The following is a 15,396-nucleotide window of genomic DNA, read 5'->3' as shown; positions in this document are numbered from 1 at the left end:
CGATTTCGGTTTGGTTTGGTTCAGTTATTCGGTTATTAACCATACACAAAAATAAAAGAAACAATTCATTTAAAATGTGAAAAAAGTGACAACAATCCATTCAAAACGAAAAATAGTTAGAATGACTTAAATTACTAAACTTTCAATCACTAAATTTACTATCAATAAAGCTTTAAAATTCACTATATTGGCCTAGAAGGAAGAGACAATAACATTTTCAGTCCCACAAAGAATTGATATAGACACTCATATACATGAAATCAATAAGATAAATGTTTCATCTTGGGCATTTTTGCTTTCAATAAGTAAATTATAAAGAAATTTTAATGAAAATATGTATAAGATCTTTAAAATTGTTTATAAAAATAATATATTAAGTATGTATATTAATAAAATATATGTATATAATTCATCGGTTCGGTTCGGTTATTTCTTCGGTTTTTTTCGAATAAAACCATAACCAAACCAAATACTATCGGTTTTCAAAAATCTAAAACCAAACCAAACCAAATCCAAATAAAATCGCTTTTATTTTATCGGTTTGGTTTGGTTTTTCGGTTTGGATCGGTTTTTATCCAAACCGTGAACACCCCTATCCATTATGACTAATTCTATGTCTCATTAGTATATGAAGGAATAAGAAAAGAGACCCTTGGGGGGGGGGGGATTGAAAGATGGTTTTTTTTAAAATTATTTTATGTAAAAGTATGATAAGATGGATTAATTTTGAAGAAAAGTAATATTCTTTCCTGTAAAGAAAAGATTTTCTGATTTTTGTTGTAGGATTTTATGGATATTTTTTTTTATAAGGATTTTATGGATATTAATGTGATAGAGGGAGTAAAAATAGGCAAAATTAATTTGAGGATAAATATTCTTCTCATAACAGGAAAAATAGTGAGGAAAATTCTAAGTGTGAAAAGATTTGACAAAATTTGAATTCAAAATTCGTGCTTACTAAAAAGTTCTACAAAAATATATAAAATTGGTAACGACTAAATTATTGAGTAAAAATATATATTATGAAATTATTAAAGTAAAATATCCGCATTGAAAGGTTGGCGCCTATAATACCAATAACAACAATAAATACAAAATGTAACATTAGCCATGGTCCCCTAGTATGATCCTTAATCAACCTTAGATTTAGCCATAAAAGTTTTCTATGTTCCACTATATACAATCTATGAATAGAGGTAATGTAACATTTAAAGAAGAAGAGTTTGTCTATAGATCTTTAAACATTTATGTTGTTTGGTTTTGGTTTCATAGCATCCTACTAGATCCAACTTAGGACCAAATAGGTTTCATAGCATCCTATAAGTTTTGGACTGAATATCAGTCCTAGTTCGTTGTACAAAATTTATACAATTAATAAAAAATTTATATAGTTTTTATTCAAGTTTGTTCCCCGAAATTACTTTCAATTAGATGTAGTAATAATAGTTTTTCGTATATAAATCAATGGTATTTTTCTTTTGTTTTCTTCCTTTTTTCATATTCATATTAGTTGTCGCGGTCATGACTTTTCCCGGAACATGTTCATTATAAAATAATAACACAAACTTATGTTAATGTTCCAAGAGCAAATTAAGAATGTTTGGATTGACTTAAAAGTTTGTCAAATCTACTTATAAGTTTCTTCATTATTAGTACGAGCATCTATTTTTTAGCATTAACAAATCTATACGATCATTGGTACATGCATGCAACAACATTATGTCATGAACTCCAAGTTAAGCTAGCTCTATTCTATTTAATTGTGTTCGACTGATTTTATTGATTATTCACCTAGCAAGAAAGATGCTTAATATATAGAAAATGTATATTTTATGTGTAATTAAATTATATTCAGTTTTTTGAGTGTATCATAATTTATAATCAGTATGTAGCTCATGTATAGGTAAGATATATTGTATAAACAATGTATATTTTCTATGACTTTTGACAAGGTATATTGTATAGTTAGTGTATATTTTCTATGACTTTTAATTATTTTTTTATGTAAGTAAAAGCATGACTATATTTATTGTAAACTAATTGCTTTATAAAAAAATTCAGAAATAGAAAACATAATAGACATAATAAGGCTCTATAACTATAGTTTTGATAATTGCGATTCATAGTTATAGTTATGTTTGCTATGGAGGCTGCGGTTTGTGTATTTCTACTCGTTTGTATATTTCGCTTGCGAATATACAAATAGGGTAAATATGTACAAATTATGTATTTATACATTTAGGATTTTTTCAGAATTACATTTGTATATTTCTCTTGCCATTATACAAATAAGGTAATTTATTATAAATTTTTCATAAATCGTATACAAATAGCTAGGGCAAGAATATACAAAATTTTGGATTCATACAATCAGGAACCAAATCATATAAATTCTAGATTTATAGAAAACAAGTGAATCATACAAATTAGGCAAATAGCAAAAATTGGAAAAATGTAGCCGCAGATTACAAATTTCTTAAACAGAGTTAAACTATAGCTATAGTACCAAATATATGTAAAATATTTGCTTCTACATAATTTTCTATTCTTTTATTGTATATATTTGAAACTATCCTCTTTTCTTGGAAATTACTTAAGCCTCTTTCTTAAAGGGCCTTTTAAGACAAGTTGTTATTGGACTCTTCTTATGTTCTTTTTTTCACTGGGCTCAGAATTGTCATCTTTGTTGGATAAGATGTACAGATGGATGGCCCAAAGCCAATTTAATTTTTTTTCATGACACTGTGTTTAGAGATGAGCTCTTTATCCTATGAACCAATCTTGAGTTATGAATTTGGCCCCAAACTTTTTAGGCACAATACATAAACATGACCCTAAATTTGGATTCAATGGATAACCATGTCTTCCAACTTTGACACTCTGTTTGGATCGTTGTTATCCATTGTTTCATAATGTATTGTATTGTACTGTACTCTATTGTACTACATTGTATGGTAGATACAATGTTTGGCTAGACTGTATTGTTTGTTGTTGTTTAATCACACTTTTATTGTTTGGTTTGACTGTATCGTATTGTATTGTACTTTATAAATTTACTAAAATATCCTTAATTATTCTAAGGTAGGAGGTTTGACTAGAATTAAATAATATAAGGTAAAGGGTAAAATAGTATTATGAAATATTATGTAAAGATATAATGGAAAAAGAATTAAGTAACAATGGAAACACACCAAATTGGTTGTTCCATAAAATGGGGGTTTTCATTGTTACGTAACAATGGAATTTAATAATACAATACAATACATTTTAAGTAACAATCAAAACAAACATTGTAGGTGTAGTAACGATACAATACAATACAATCGGCAACAATGATCCAAACAGAATGTGAGTGTGCATAAATAGACACTTAAAATTGTATAAAACTAAACAAGTAGACACACTTGTCCTACATGGCATAATACACGTAGGACACCATGTAAGACACAAATTTGACATGTAGGACGAATATGTCCATTTTTTTTTTGTCAATTTTGTGTCTTTGAAAGTACTCAAATTAACTGTGTAAATCATCTTTACGTTCCATAATCGCAGGGGAATTTATGTTTTCTTTTATGCAAAAGGTGCAAGTTGACATATTGAAGACAAATGTGAAGACCAGTACTTAGGATGTAGATATAACATGTAAAGATATTTTGGAACATATCTTCTTATTTAGATCAAGTTTATGTTTGTTACATATATAATGCCTTTGACATTGGTAAATTAGTTTCATATTTTTATGGACTATGGTACACGGAATCTCGTGGAGATAATATTTTCGAGTTGGATGTGAATAACGTATGTAAGGTGAATTTTAATAACTCAGTTGATTGATTATTTGAACTTTCATCCTGTTGGTGAATGTTTAGTTCCTCACTTATAATTCCCTTTCCTGAAAAAAAGATGTGTGTTTTTTGGGGGCAGGTTGTGTCTACAATGAATTGATATAATTAGGGAGGAAAGTATTTTTATTTTTTTATTTTCGATTAGTTAATTTTTTTTCATTTAGAAAAACTAAGTTTTTTTTTTTAGAATTGGGAAATATAATTATCCTAGTAAAAGTAAGGAAAACTAATTTCATAAATGACATTCTACGTTGATTATAATTTATATCATTTCCACCCTCCAACTATACACCTCATCTTCACCTCACCCTGTAGACCCCATTCACTCCACCCCACACATGTATCTCCCAACCCCACCCATGTAGTATTTATCTTGATTATATATAAATGTCTTTAAAATAATATTTTTTGTTAACTTATCGAACACAAAAAATAATAATAAGAAACCTACCTTTTTTTTTTGTAAAAATCATGAAAAACATTTCCTTCGTATCGAATAGGGACAGATCTAGAAAAGGGCGAGAGTGTTCACCATACTCTCCTCGGCAAAAAACTACATTGAATCCCTTAAACACGAGTTAACTCAATACTTTAGAGGTTTCAATATTCACCTCGGGGTTCCAAGTTTAAGTGTTAAACACTATATTTTCATTTTTCAAATTTCTTTAATGAAAATATTAGATCCGTCACTGACACCAAACACACCCTTAGCTAGTATCACCTTTCTATTTATGTGATGAATTTAAACATGATGACTCTAATTTGTCAGCATCATTCATAAATTTTGTAGGAGCACCTGTCCAATTTCTTTGGGGCCCAAATTATTTTTGGTTAGGTAGATTTTAATTGTAAGAAAAAATTGAGATAAAAATCTAATAAATGAATGTGCTTCTACTGAATGCCATAGTTTTGAGGGAAATTCAATTTCATTTTCATCACAAAAAACGTACCTAGCTATCACGTGATGATAATCACTATTCACTAATTATCTCATTTATAATTTGTGGCTCCACTCTTTTTAATTTGTTTCTGGAAAATTCTTTTCACACTGATTCAAATTTAACAAGCAAAAATATCAAAATAAAATCTAGTGTGTGTTCATATTGATATTGCATCTCAAATTAAAGCACTAACAATTTAATTTTATATTTTGGTTAACCGATCCATAGCTATCGAATTATTTATCCATGTGTGATATTTATATTTCGCGAAATATATACTAGGAGAAGCTCGAATCGATTATTTTCGATTAGAAATAGGAGGTCCCTCGTGTTTCTTTTATTTTTAATATAATTATTTGGTATTCAAAATTACTCGCTTGACTGTTATAATAGATATGTATACCGTATAAATAATACAACAAGTGGCAATTCAAAAAAGACAAACTCCCAATTGTAACGTGGAGATTGCCATAATTTACGTACCTAAAGGAATAAAAAAAAGCAAATGTTCTACAAATTATATAAGCATATTTTAATATTTACGCTTTTCCTAATTTTCTTCAAAAACATGCAATAATTAATAAAGTACAATTTTTCATATATGAAGATTACTATGTCAACGACCCAAGTTATTTAATTTTGGAAGTAGTTAATTAAAGTTGGTCCGGAGTTAACAAAGTTTCTATAATAGCTTTCTTAATAGTGTGATACTAATATGATTTACTACTATATTTCTTTATATTATAGTATTGTATAATCTTTATATCAAAATGATTGAAATATTTAGATAACTTGAATTATAGTATTGTTATAGTTATCCAATGTTGGATAAATAGAGTGGTACCGCCCGTTCTTATCATTTATCTTTTGAAAATAGAGAAATTATTTATGAAAATAATAAATTACGCTACATATTGAAATAATTTGATCTACTTGCAAAATGAATTTATCTGAGATTAATTAATCAAATTAAATTGAACAATTCTCTGACTCGTTTGGAATTTGAGAACTTCTTGCACAATTTTTATTTTTTTCCGCCCAATATTCGATATTTATTTTGGACCTATTGGATCAATTTGGTAAAAATAAAAAAATAAATCCAATTTGAAGTACAGTTTCAACTCAAATTTACTGAATATCAACTCCAACATAAACAGTTTTACAATACTGATTCTAATAATTACGAATAATTCTATTCAATTTCCAATTTCAATATTACAAAAGATAAAACAAAAGGGAGAAAATATATACTCCAAAGTTCCAAAAATATGAATCACTAATATTCACAATTCATTCATTCATTCATATATACTATAACATAGTTGCAAATCTCAGAATAAAAATGCCGTCGGAGCAAACGCCGGCACGGCCATCGGACCGGACGATTTCCTGCAGAAAATACACATAAACCCAGAAAAAATTAGCTCATAAAATTCAACAATTCTTCTTCTTCTAGAGAGAGAATTTTTTGACCGATGTGATTGATTACATACCAGTAATCGTCGCCGTGTCTAGATGATAATTTAGATCTAGCAATCGATTTAGCTTTAACCTTAGCAGCAGATTTGGCGCAGGAAGATGGAGGAACAACAGCACGTTCTTTTCTTCCTCTTCCGTTACCGTCAACAACAATATCAGACATCACTCTTTCTTCTGCTATTACTCGAAGCGCCGGTTTCCAATTCACTCCATTTCTGGATTTTACTATCCTTCTCCCCCTTCCGCTATGCGCGGAAGGAGTTGTAACTTCGCCGCTATTCCTCTCCTCGTCAGGAATAGCGGCGTTGATCGCTGTTGGGGTGATGGTTGCACCACCCCAACATAAAGCAAATTCAGGTAGAAATTTCATATTTGGTGTTCTGTACGTACAATAAACGAGAGTTTTATGATTTCTTATAAAGAGCTTATTAACGTGCCAGTGACTATAAACACTGCGTTGTTCACGTATTTATAGTGTGTAAGTGAGAGAACTGTGATGTGACTATGTGAAAGTAACGGCGGTGTAATATGTGTGTGGCGTTGGTGGGTACCGTGGTTTTGTATGCTGCAGTTTGAGTGGGCAGTTAGGCCTCCTACTAAATAGATGTACACGTAGTTTTATACGATGTCCGGTATCGTTATTGGAATTTGTAGTGTCGTGTAAGGACTTTTTTGAGAAAAAACGTTATTCGTTTAGAATTTTTTTTTATATTTAAATTTGAACTTGAGATTTTTAGTTAAAGAATGAATAACTCTATCTATTACATTTGAGACATTTGATTAAGGAATGAACGACTTCATTTACTGCACCACATCTTCTAATGATAGTTATGGATGTTATTTATTGCTAATTTATGTAAGATAACAATTATGCTCCCTTTGTCCTATTTTATGTGACATCTTTTTCTTTTTAGTCTGTTCTAAAAAAAAGTCACTTAACTATAATTAGAAATAATTTTACTTTAAAATTCTTCTTTTACCCTTAATGAAATAATTTATTTTATACCACAAATTTAAAAAGTCTTTATTTTTTTCTTAAATATCGTCAAATCAAAAGATTGTCACATAAAATAAAATGGTGGAAGGATTAGATTAATAGATGCATGCCATGTGCATATATTGAAATCACTTAATTGTGATTAATTAATGTATTATATTTATTTTATTAATTTGTTTTTACACATCAATTTTGAGGTTTAACACTCTATATAAATAAATATTTATCCTTATTTTACACTACTTTTTCTTTAATTTGCTCCCGAAGTTCCTTTTTATTTATATAATAGTTAAAAAATTAAAAGAAATTAATGAAGTATATTTTTGTAAATTAGGTAATCATTTTTAAAATTTGTTGAAACCAATTATCATTAAAAAGGACAATTCAATAAAATAAGTATTTAATTAATGCTTTTTGAAGAAGAATGCAAAATACACACTGAATCAGCTTAATAACAAACTTTAAATAGACTTGTGCTGACTCTGCTTCTCTAGGTAACAAATAAGTAAGTACTAACTTTTCAACCATTATTTAAAATTACATTTTAAAAAAAAACAAGATTTAATCAAATACTTTTAACTTTCTAAAATAAAATTTTAAAGTAAATATTTTAATTTATTGAAAAAAGCTTAAAGTATTCGAAAAGAAATAGACAGAAGGGACCATCTTAATTACACCCTATCTTAGCTGCCAAATAGACTATTATTGTTATAATTAACCAAAAAAAAAGTCAAGTTGTTGTGAAAGTCAATAAGCTTAATAACAAACTTTAAAAAGATTAACGTTTAGAGAAACAATAATATAATAATAAAAATAATTTCAAGATGAAGTCAATACGTAAGTAACGTGCTGCAAGCCTGCAACCTTAATATGCATTTTTTTAGTTTGGTATTTTATGTCTATATTTATATTCAATTAAATTAAGATTTTGCACAAACTGGAGACCGGAGAGTCGCTCTTCACATATACTTTTCTTTTTCAATATCATAAACTCGAATTCAAAACTTTTTATTATTATTATTTTTTTTAAAAAAATTTCCAACACAACACACTCAGATTGGTTAATATTCATTTTTATCTTGTCTATTATCTTACTTAAGTTGTAATTGGGCAATTGGCTATATTATTTAATTCCAATTGTGGATATTAAGGCTCCAACTAACCACTAGATGAGTATCGTACGTCTAACAGTTCAATCAAATGCCAGAGATAAATTTTAATAGATTGTGGTACTTTTTTTTTAATCTCTTAATGATAAATCTTAATTTTGTGATACATAATTTAATATATTTAATTTTTAATTAATTAAAATATGTATATTTAATCCCTTTAAGTAAAAGATACATTATATTTAAACTATTTTTAGAATATATTACCATCAAATATATGAAATAACAATACAAACTTAATATAAGATTATGTAATTGTATAATAGAACGATTAATTATCATGAAAATTTCTGAATATTCACAAGTAAAAAAATCAAAGTGCATATTATAAATAATTGAATGTTAAATATACATAATCAAATATCATAAAAATTTAAAAATTAAAATTTATCAAGAATTAAAGGACTAAAAATACTAATATTTGCCATAGATTTAATTATCAATTATGTCTACACTCTAAAGTCATCAACGAGTAGGTAGTGGAGCTATTTTTAATTAAAGCACTATATAATTATAATGATGATTTATCATCTAACTTTGTTGAATCGTGGTAGAGTGTACAAACTTGTTTATTTAATTCTGCTACTTGCATTTTAACAATTAATAATTCTAAAATGTTTAGTGGACAGAAAAAAAAAATGAAAGCAAGTGGTGCAGCATATTGTTACAATAAATAGTGGCCGATTATCGTGGAATTTTTAGTTCTTCTCGAAAATTCAGATTATAAGGATTACCTAACTTATATTTGACGCAAAAATAATTTGAATATTTATGGATTTCTACCACAATATATAGTACACCGCAATATCATAAAATAACATATTCAATGTAGCTTTATAAGATGAGTTTGAAAAAAACTGTATGTATCATGTGAGAAATTCCAAAAGCTTGTCCATATTTTCTCACAAGTCGGGATCTGCATACACACTATTTGTTCCGGAGGTAAAATATGCATACATATTATTCTTTAATTTTCAAATTCTAATGTGTGGAAGACGCTGATATGTTTTGTTGCATTTTAAATATATCATGTTTAAAAGATCTCATGTGTTTATTAGCCAGACTCAAACCCGCGAACCCACACTCAAATAGCAATATTGTAAACATGTTTTACCACTAAACCACGCCTTTGGCTGAGGAAGTTCAATATTAAATATGTAGATATAAATTGAAAAATTAATTCTATATAAATAATATAATTTTTTGAGGAAAGGGGATCAATCAAATCCCTGAACTCCACGTAGGTACGCCTCTATTCCCACACACATCACCACTTAATAGAAGTGGATCGAAATGCCACAATCCAGAAGGAAATTCCAATTTCACTTAGACCACTTATATAATTATATAAAAAATTATTATAGTAGCTACTTCTATTGCCCACAGCAGTAAGCAGAAAAAAAAACACAGTTTCGTACTTTAATATTTCAATCTCTAGAGATTTCTTTTTGAAATAATATATTCGATCTTAAATTTCTTTGATTTCTTCGTTTATTTACTTCTTGATATTTTAAATCTTTTTAGTGAAAATTCTGATTCCGCCACTGAATTTGCGAGTATCAATCATCATCACCAATCCATGTTTTCTCTCTTTTGAAAATGTTATTGATGAATGATCACTTGCAGAGGCAGACCCATACCATGGAGAAGGGGTGCACGTGCACTCGCTAACTTTCGAAAAAATTATATGTATATATGCATATCTACTTTGAAAAACTGATAGAAATTAGGATATAGTTATCAGTGCACCCATGAGATGCATAGAAGTGCCCTTGTGCTACTGATACAAGCTAGAAATATCACCCTTGAGACCAGGGTCTGGGTTCGCCTATGATCACTTGTATAGTATTTTTAAGATTTTTCTCAAACCCCACTATGTAATTGGCATAGTTATTGGGTATGCAACTTATACTTATTGCAATTGTTGCTTTCAGAATGGGAATTAGTTACATTCATTATTTTTTAGGCAATTCTTGGTAGTATCATAACATTCAATGTCATTGGCCCTCCCACCTTCCACCTCCATTTTTTTTCTTTCTAATTTGCTTATTATCAATAGTTTCCACTTATTGAGTTTAGTGGTGTATATATATATATTATATTTATTGTTGTTGAAATGTATTATTATCTTATTTAAAAGTTTAAGTTATTAGAAAATATATTTTTATTTGTTTAATTATGTCTTCAACACTATCTTACACGCGATGATTTAAACACGTGGATTTTTTATTTTTTTTTGATAATGAGTAGCGGGGAGACTCAAACTTCCGGAACTATGATATGTCTGGTGTGATTGTGTTATAAAAAAATGGACAATGGGCTTAACTCAAATACAAAAATTATTCATGATGTGAAGGCTGTCCAAGATCATATAAGAAAATCAAACAACCATGCGCACAAGAGATATGGAGCGTTCCGAGCATGCCAAGATTCCCCGATTCTATTTTCCGTGTTATACATTTAGATTAGACATCTAGAACGTGAACAATATACGACATCAATATCAAGCAAACAAAAACTTGAGATGAGAGCCCAAAAGTTCCTGTTTTCCTGATTGGGTTGGAGACCAGTTTTAATGGGCCTCAATAACACCAACCTCATTGTCCAAACAGGCCTTGGATCCAGTATCCAACATACTTTAATTTGGGCTTGACTGGAGAAGTGCAAATCTGTCTTTTGACACCTCTATTTAACTTGTGGCCGTTTTTGTTATTCTAACAACTTCAGATATACGGTGTTTTGAAATTAGTTTGATCAAGTTTAACGTTAGACATAATATTTGAAGTTTCATATTGTTGAAGTTTAATTATTTTTATCTTATGGCTGAAGTTTTGTCATTTTTGCTTCACTTTAGCTATATTTTTATTTGAATTTTAGTAATAGATGACTGAAATTTCAGTCAATCTTTTTTGTCTTATTTCGGACTCATTTGGTTGAAATTTAGTCATTTTTGTATGAATTTCAGTCAGATTTGGCTGAAGCTAAGGTTAATTAGTTGTAATTGACTTAAGTTATTTTTGCTCAAACTCCAACAACATATGACTAAAGTTCAGTCAATTTTGCCTTACTTCAGTTATTTATGATCGAAATTCATGCACATGGCTAGAGTTCAAGCAAAGATGACTAAAGTCCAATTATTTTTGCATGAACTTTACTCATATATATATATATATATATATGTATATATATATATATATATATAACTTTAGACACCGCATCCGAAATATATAAAGTTGATAAAAATGTCAAGGCTCGAAGACCTCTGGAACATGGAACAATACTTTAAAAATATTTCAATCTATAAAATGAGGAAGAATTAAAGTCAAAAAAGACAATGATATACTAAAAACTATTTGGATTAATAATGTGGTCCCAATAATTAATCCAGTATGTGTTAGATCCTCTTCAACAACATCATCTTGTTAGCAATATTAATTTCTTCAATTCCTTTGTCAACAAAAATAGATAATGAGATGATAACCATTCTATATTCGTAGTAGAATTTGACTAATTTAAATTTGATCTTTGATTAAACCAGAAGCATCTCATCCTTATAGACCGTATACGTACACCACATTCTTTGGTGGTATAAGGTAATAAGTACAATGCTTGTCTTTTTGTGGGATTAAGAATAAGTGAAAAATGCATGAATCATCACTTAAAAAAAGATCGATCAAGTTGTTGCATACGGTGCACAACTTCTATCAGTGTTCTATCAAATCTCCGAACAATGCGCTAATGATTCCAAATTTCCAATTACATAAAAATACAAAAAAAAAACAAGACAAATATATTATGACTTTCCTACACTCATATAATTTACTAATTTCAAAATGATTTTAAAAAAATGAAAATAGGGAAAATAAGTTCACAAGTAGCATAGCGCGCACCTATTTAATTACTCCGTTCCTATTTACTTGTAGAATATTTTCTAATTTGATTTAGTTTTTTACTTGACAGTTTTTGAGAAATCAAGGAAGAACATTTTTTCCCTATTATATCCTTAAACTATTAATATTGAGTTAATGTCTTTGAAAAATACTGAGTAAATATATTTGAGACTCTATCAATTAATAGAGGTAAGATGATTAACTTACTATATCCGTCATTGTTTTCTTAATAGGTGTGTCAAGTCAAAATTTAACAAATAAAAAGGGACGGAGGGAATATGTCCTTTCCAACCTCCAATACACCTCATCTTCACCTTCACCTCCGTATAACCCTCACCTACACTACCCTACACTCCTACCCCACTCCATGTGACATAGTATAAATATAAAGATTTTTAAAATAACATTTATTTAATTATGTACAAACAAGAATAATAAGTAAGAAATCCAGTTATTTTCTTCGAAAACGTATTTCATGAAAAGAACTATCACTCAAAGGAAAATAATGCAAAAACTTTCAGATAGATCACTGACTTGTACACTACTAACTTCCACTGGCGCACAAGAGTCCTATATGTACTATTAATTGTAAGTTAGTAGGTGAAAGGACACAACATTGCTCAAGTGAAATGTTGATAATTTTCAATTTCATTGGGAGATTGCTTTATGCCTTTATCTAAGGAGTTCAAATAGCATTAAGACAAATCTCTATGTTATAACTTCACATAACTTTTTGTCTCTTTAATGCCCGGAAGTTCTCTAAACATATGAAAAATTGGAGGACTTTGTACCATCCATTTCGATATGGTTGGATTCTATTCAATGGGCCAAAGACTTGCGCGAATTTCTTGAGAAACGAAGTCATAGGCACGTAGGTTCAGCGTTAGACCGACTACTCCAAGAGCACTCATCCATAAACCGGTTACTGGTACAAATAATACATAAAGAAATGTAACCAACATTTATTGAAAAAAGCAACCCCAAAAATTTGGGACCGAGCACATTTTTTGTTCTTTTAACTACTTTAAGTGATTGTTGCTATCACAAAGAAATGACAACCTAGCTATGGATATATATTGAGTTCATTTTGCTTCTTGACATATTTATTTTTCTATATTTTGAATTTACTCGGTTTAAACCTTGGCTCTCTGCTAGCTAGGAATATAATTGAATTTGAAACGATCAACTTAGCTAGACATAAATACCTAGCACTAAATAACAAATTTGTCCTATTATTCACCAAGAAGCTAGATGCAACAAGATTTCCCCACTCTATATAAATCTTTCATTCACATCTGTGTATATACATCTACATTTTATTTTATTTTTTTTCTTCTATAAAAAATATCTTTCTAAGAAAATAACTATTAGTCGAGTTACCATCTCACAAATAAACTCCTTCGAAAACATTCTCTACCGTTACATTTTAAAGTGAAAATTTGTTTTGGCCTTATATGTGACAAGATGTTGATTTTGTCATATATTGTGGCGTTAGTTGACACTATAAACCAAATTTGATGATCATGTCTGTGAAAGGATGGGAATGAATGGTACCATCAATCACTAAACTCAAAACAGAAAACTGGATTAACACAACAAAAAAAATAATTAAAAGAGAAATGATATATTATATAGTATTTGTAATCCATCATTAGCTTAATTAGACAAACTAATTGCCGGCTAAGGCAGCTTTTTTAACCTTTTCTCCATCTTAAGTACGTAGTCATCACTAATAATGCCAAAATTATTTGTCTTTCGAAGACTACGTACCAACAAGGGCGGAGCTAGTGCTTATGTTAAAAAAATACGATTTCAATCGAACTTAATATTTTAGTTTAAATTTTATATTTATCTTAAATAATGTATTAATGTGTACATATTATTTATTTAAAAATCAATAATATTAAAAAAAAAACAAATAATCTTAAATTCATAAATTTTAAATTTTAATTCCGCTTTCAGTATATAAAAAAAAAGGTGAGTTCTAGATGTGTTAAAAGTGTTACCACAATATTTTACTCAAAATTATATTCAGTCTGTTAAAGCTAAAGTGGAACAATCATTATGAGAATATAATAAAATTGCATATAGTAGACCCCAATGCTAAATGCATGGTACTCAACATGGAGTGCGGCAACTTACTTTGTCAATAATTTTTATTGAGATTAAGAAGGAATAATATCATTCCATGAATAGAGTAGTGTGCAATGTTTTTTTTTTTTTTTTTCGGATACTCATTTTAAGGCTCGACTAATTTACATTCAGAAAGTCTTTCTTTAAAGATAAATTTTTTTTTCTAATGATTCTATTTTCAAAGTCGAATTAAAATCTTTAATTAAGAATAAATGAATAATAACAGCCACCAACTTTTGGCGGTTAGTAAAATGTGGTAATCAACTTACTTAATGAAGTTTTCTAAAGTAATACTATTCCACACACCAAAGAGTATTCAAATTTGAATTCCCTTCTAATAGAAAAAAGAAAGAAAAACAGGTTCATTACTTAAATGGAAAAAATCTGAATTAGATTTCAAGCTTATAGAGAGTAGGTCCTAATTATTTTACATGCATGCACGTTAATTAATCTAATATTTTCGGGTGAATTTATAGAGTTCCAAATAGCTAGAGATCTTCAAATCAAACAAACAATTTATTTGATGTGTGCAATTTTTTTTTTTTTTTTTTTCGGATACTCATTTTAAGGCTCGACTAATTTACATTCAGAAAGTCTTTCTTTAAAGATAAATTTTTTTTTCTAATGATTCTATTTTCAAAGTCGAATTAAAATCTTTAATTAAGAATAAATGAATAATAACAGCCACCAACTTTTGGCGGTTAGTAAAATGTGGTAATCAACTTACTTAATGAAGTTTTCTAAAGTAATACTATTCCACACACCAAAGAGTATTCAAATTTGAATTCCCTTCTAATAGAAAAAAGAAAGAAAAACAGGTTCATTACTTAAATGGAAAAAATCTGAATTAGATTTCAAGCTTATAGAGAGTAGGTCCTAATTATTTTACATGCATGCACGTTAATTAATCTAATATTTTCGGGTGAATTTATAGAGTTC

The 15,396-nt window shown here is 28.7% G+C and overlaps 1 protein-coding gene across 1 annotated transcript; it reads right to left on the bottom strand.

Annotated features, from left to right (window-relative positions):
- Window positions 1–5,899: 5,899 nt before the first annotated feature.
- LOC102604346 (uncharacterized) lies at window positions 5,900–6,723 on the bottom strand. The gene is made up of 2 exons (XM_006360489.2): window positions 6,283–6,723; window positions 5,900–6,178 (listed from the first exon to the last, which is right to left on the bottom strand). The coding sequence occupies exons 1-2, from the start codon at window positions 6,636–6,638 to the stop codon at window positions 6,121–6,123; spliced, it is 414 nt and encodes a 137-aa protein (XP_006360551.1). The 5' UTR covers window positions 6,639–6,723; the 3' UTR covers window positions 5,900–6,120.
- Window positions 6,724–15,396: the final 8,673 nt, after the last annotated feature.

The sequence above is a fragment of the Solanum tuberosum genome, unplaced genomic scaffold, assembly GCF_000226075.1.
Source record: "Solanum tuberosum cultivar DM 1-3 516 R44 unplaced genomic scaffold, SolTub_3.0 scf00313, whole genome shotgun sequence".
Classification (NCBI taxonomy): domain Eukaryota; kingdom Viridiplantae; phylum Streptophyta; class Magnoliopsida; order Solanales; family Solanaceae; genus Solanum; species Solanum tuberosum.
The sequence above is the reverse complement of the archived record's forward strand: the minus strand, read 5'-3'. Positions and strand labels throughout refer to the sequence as shown.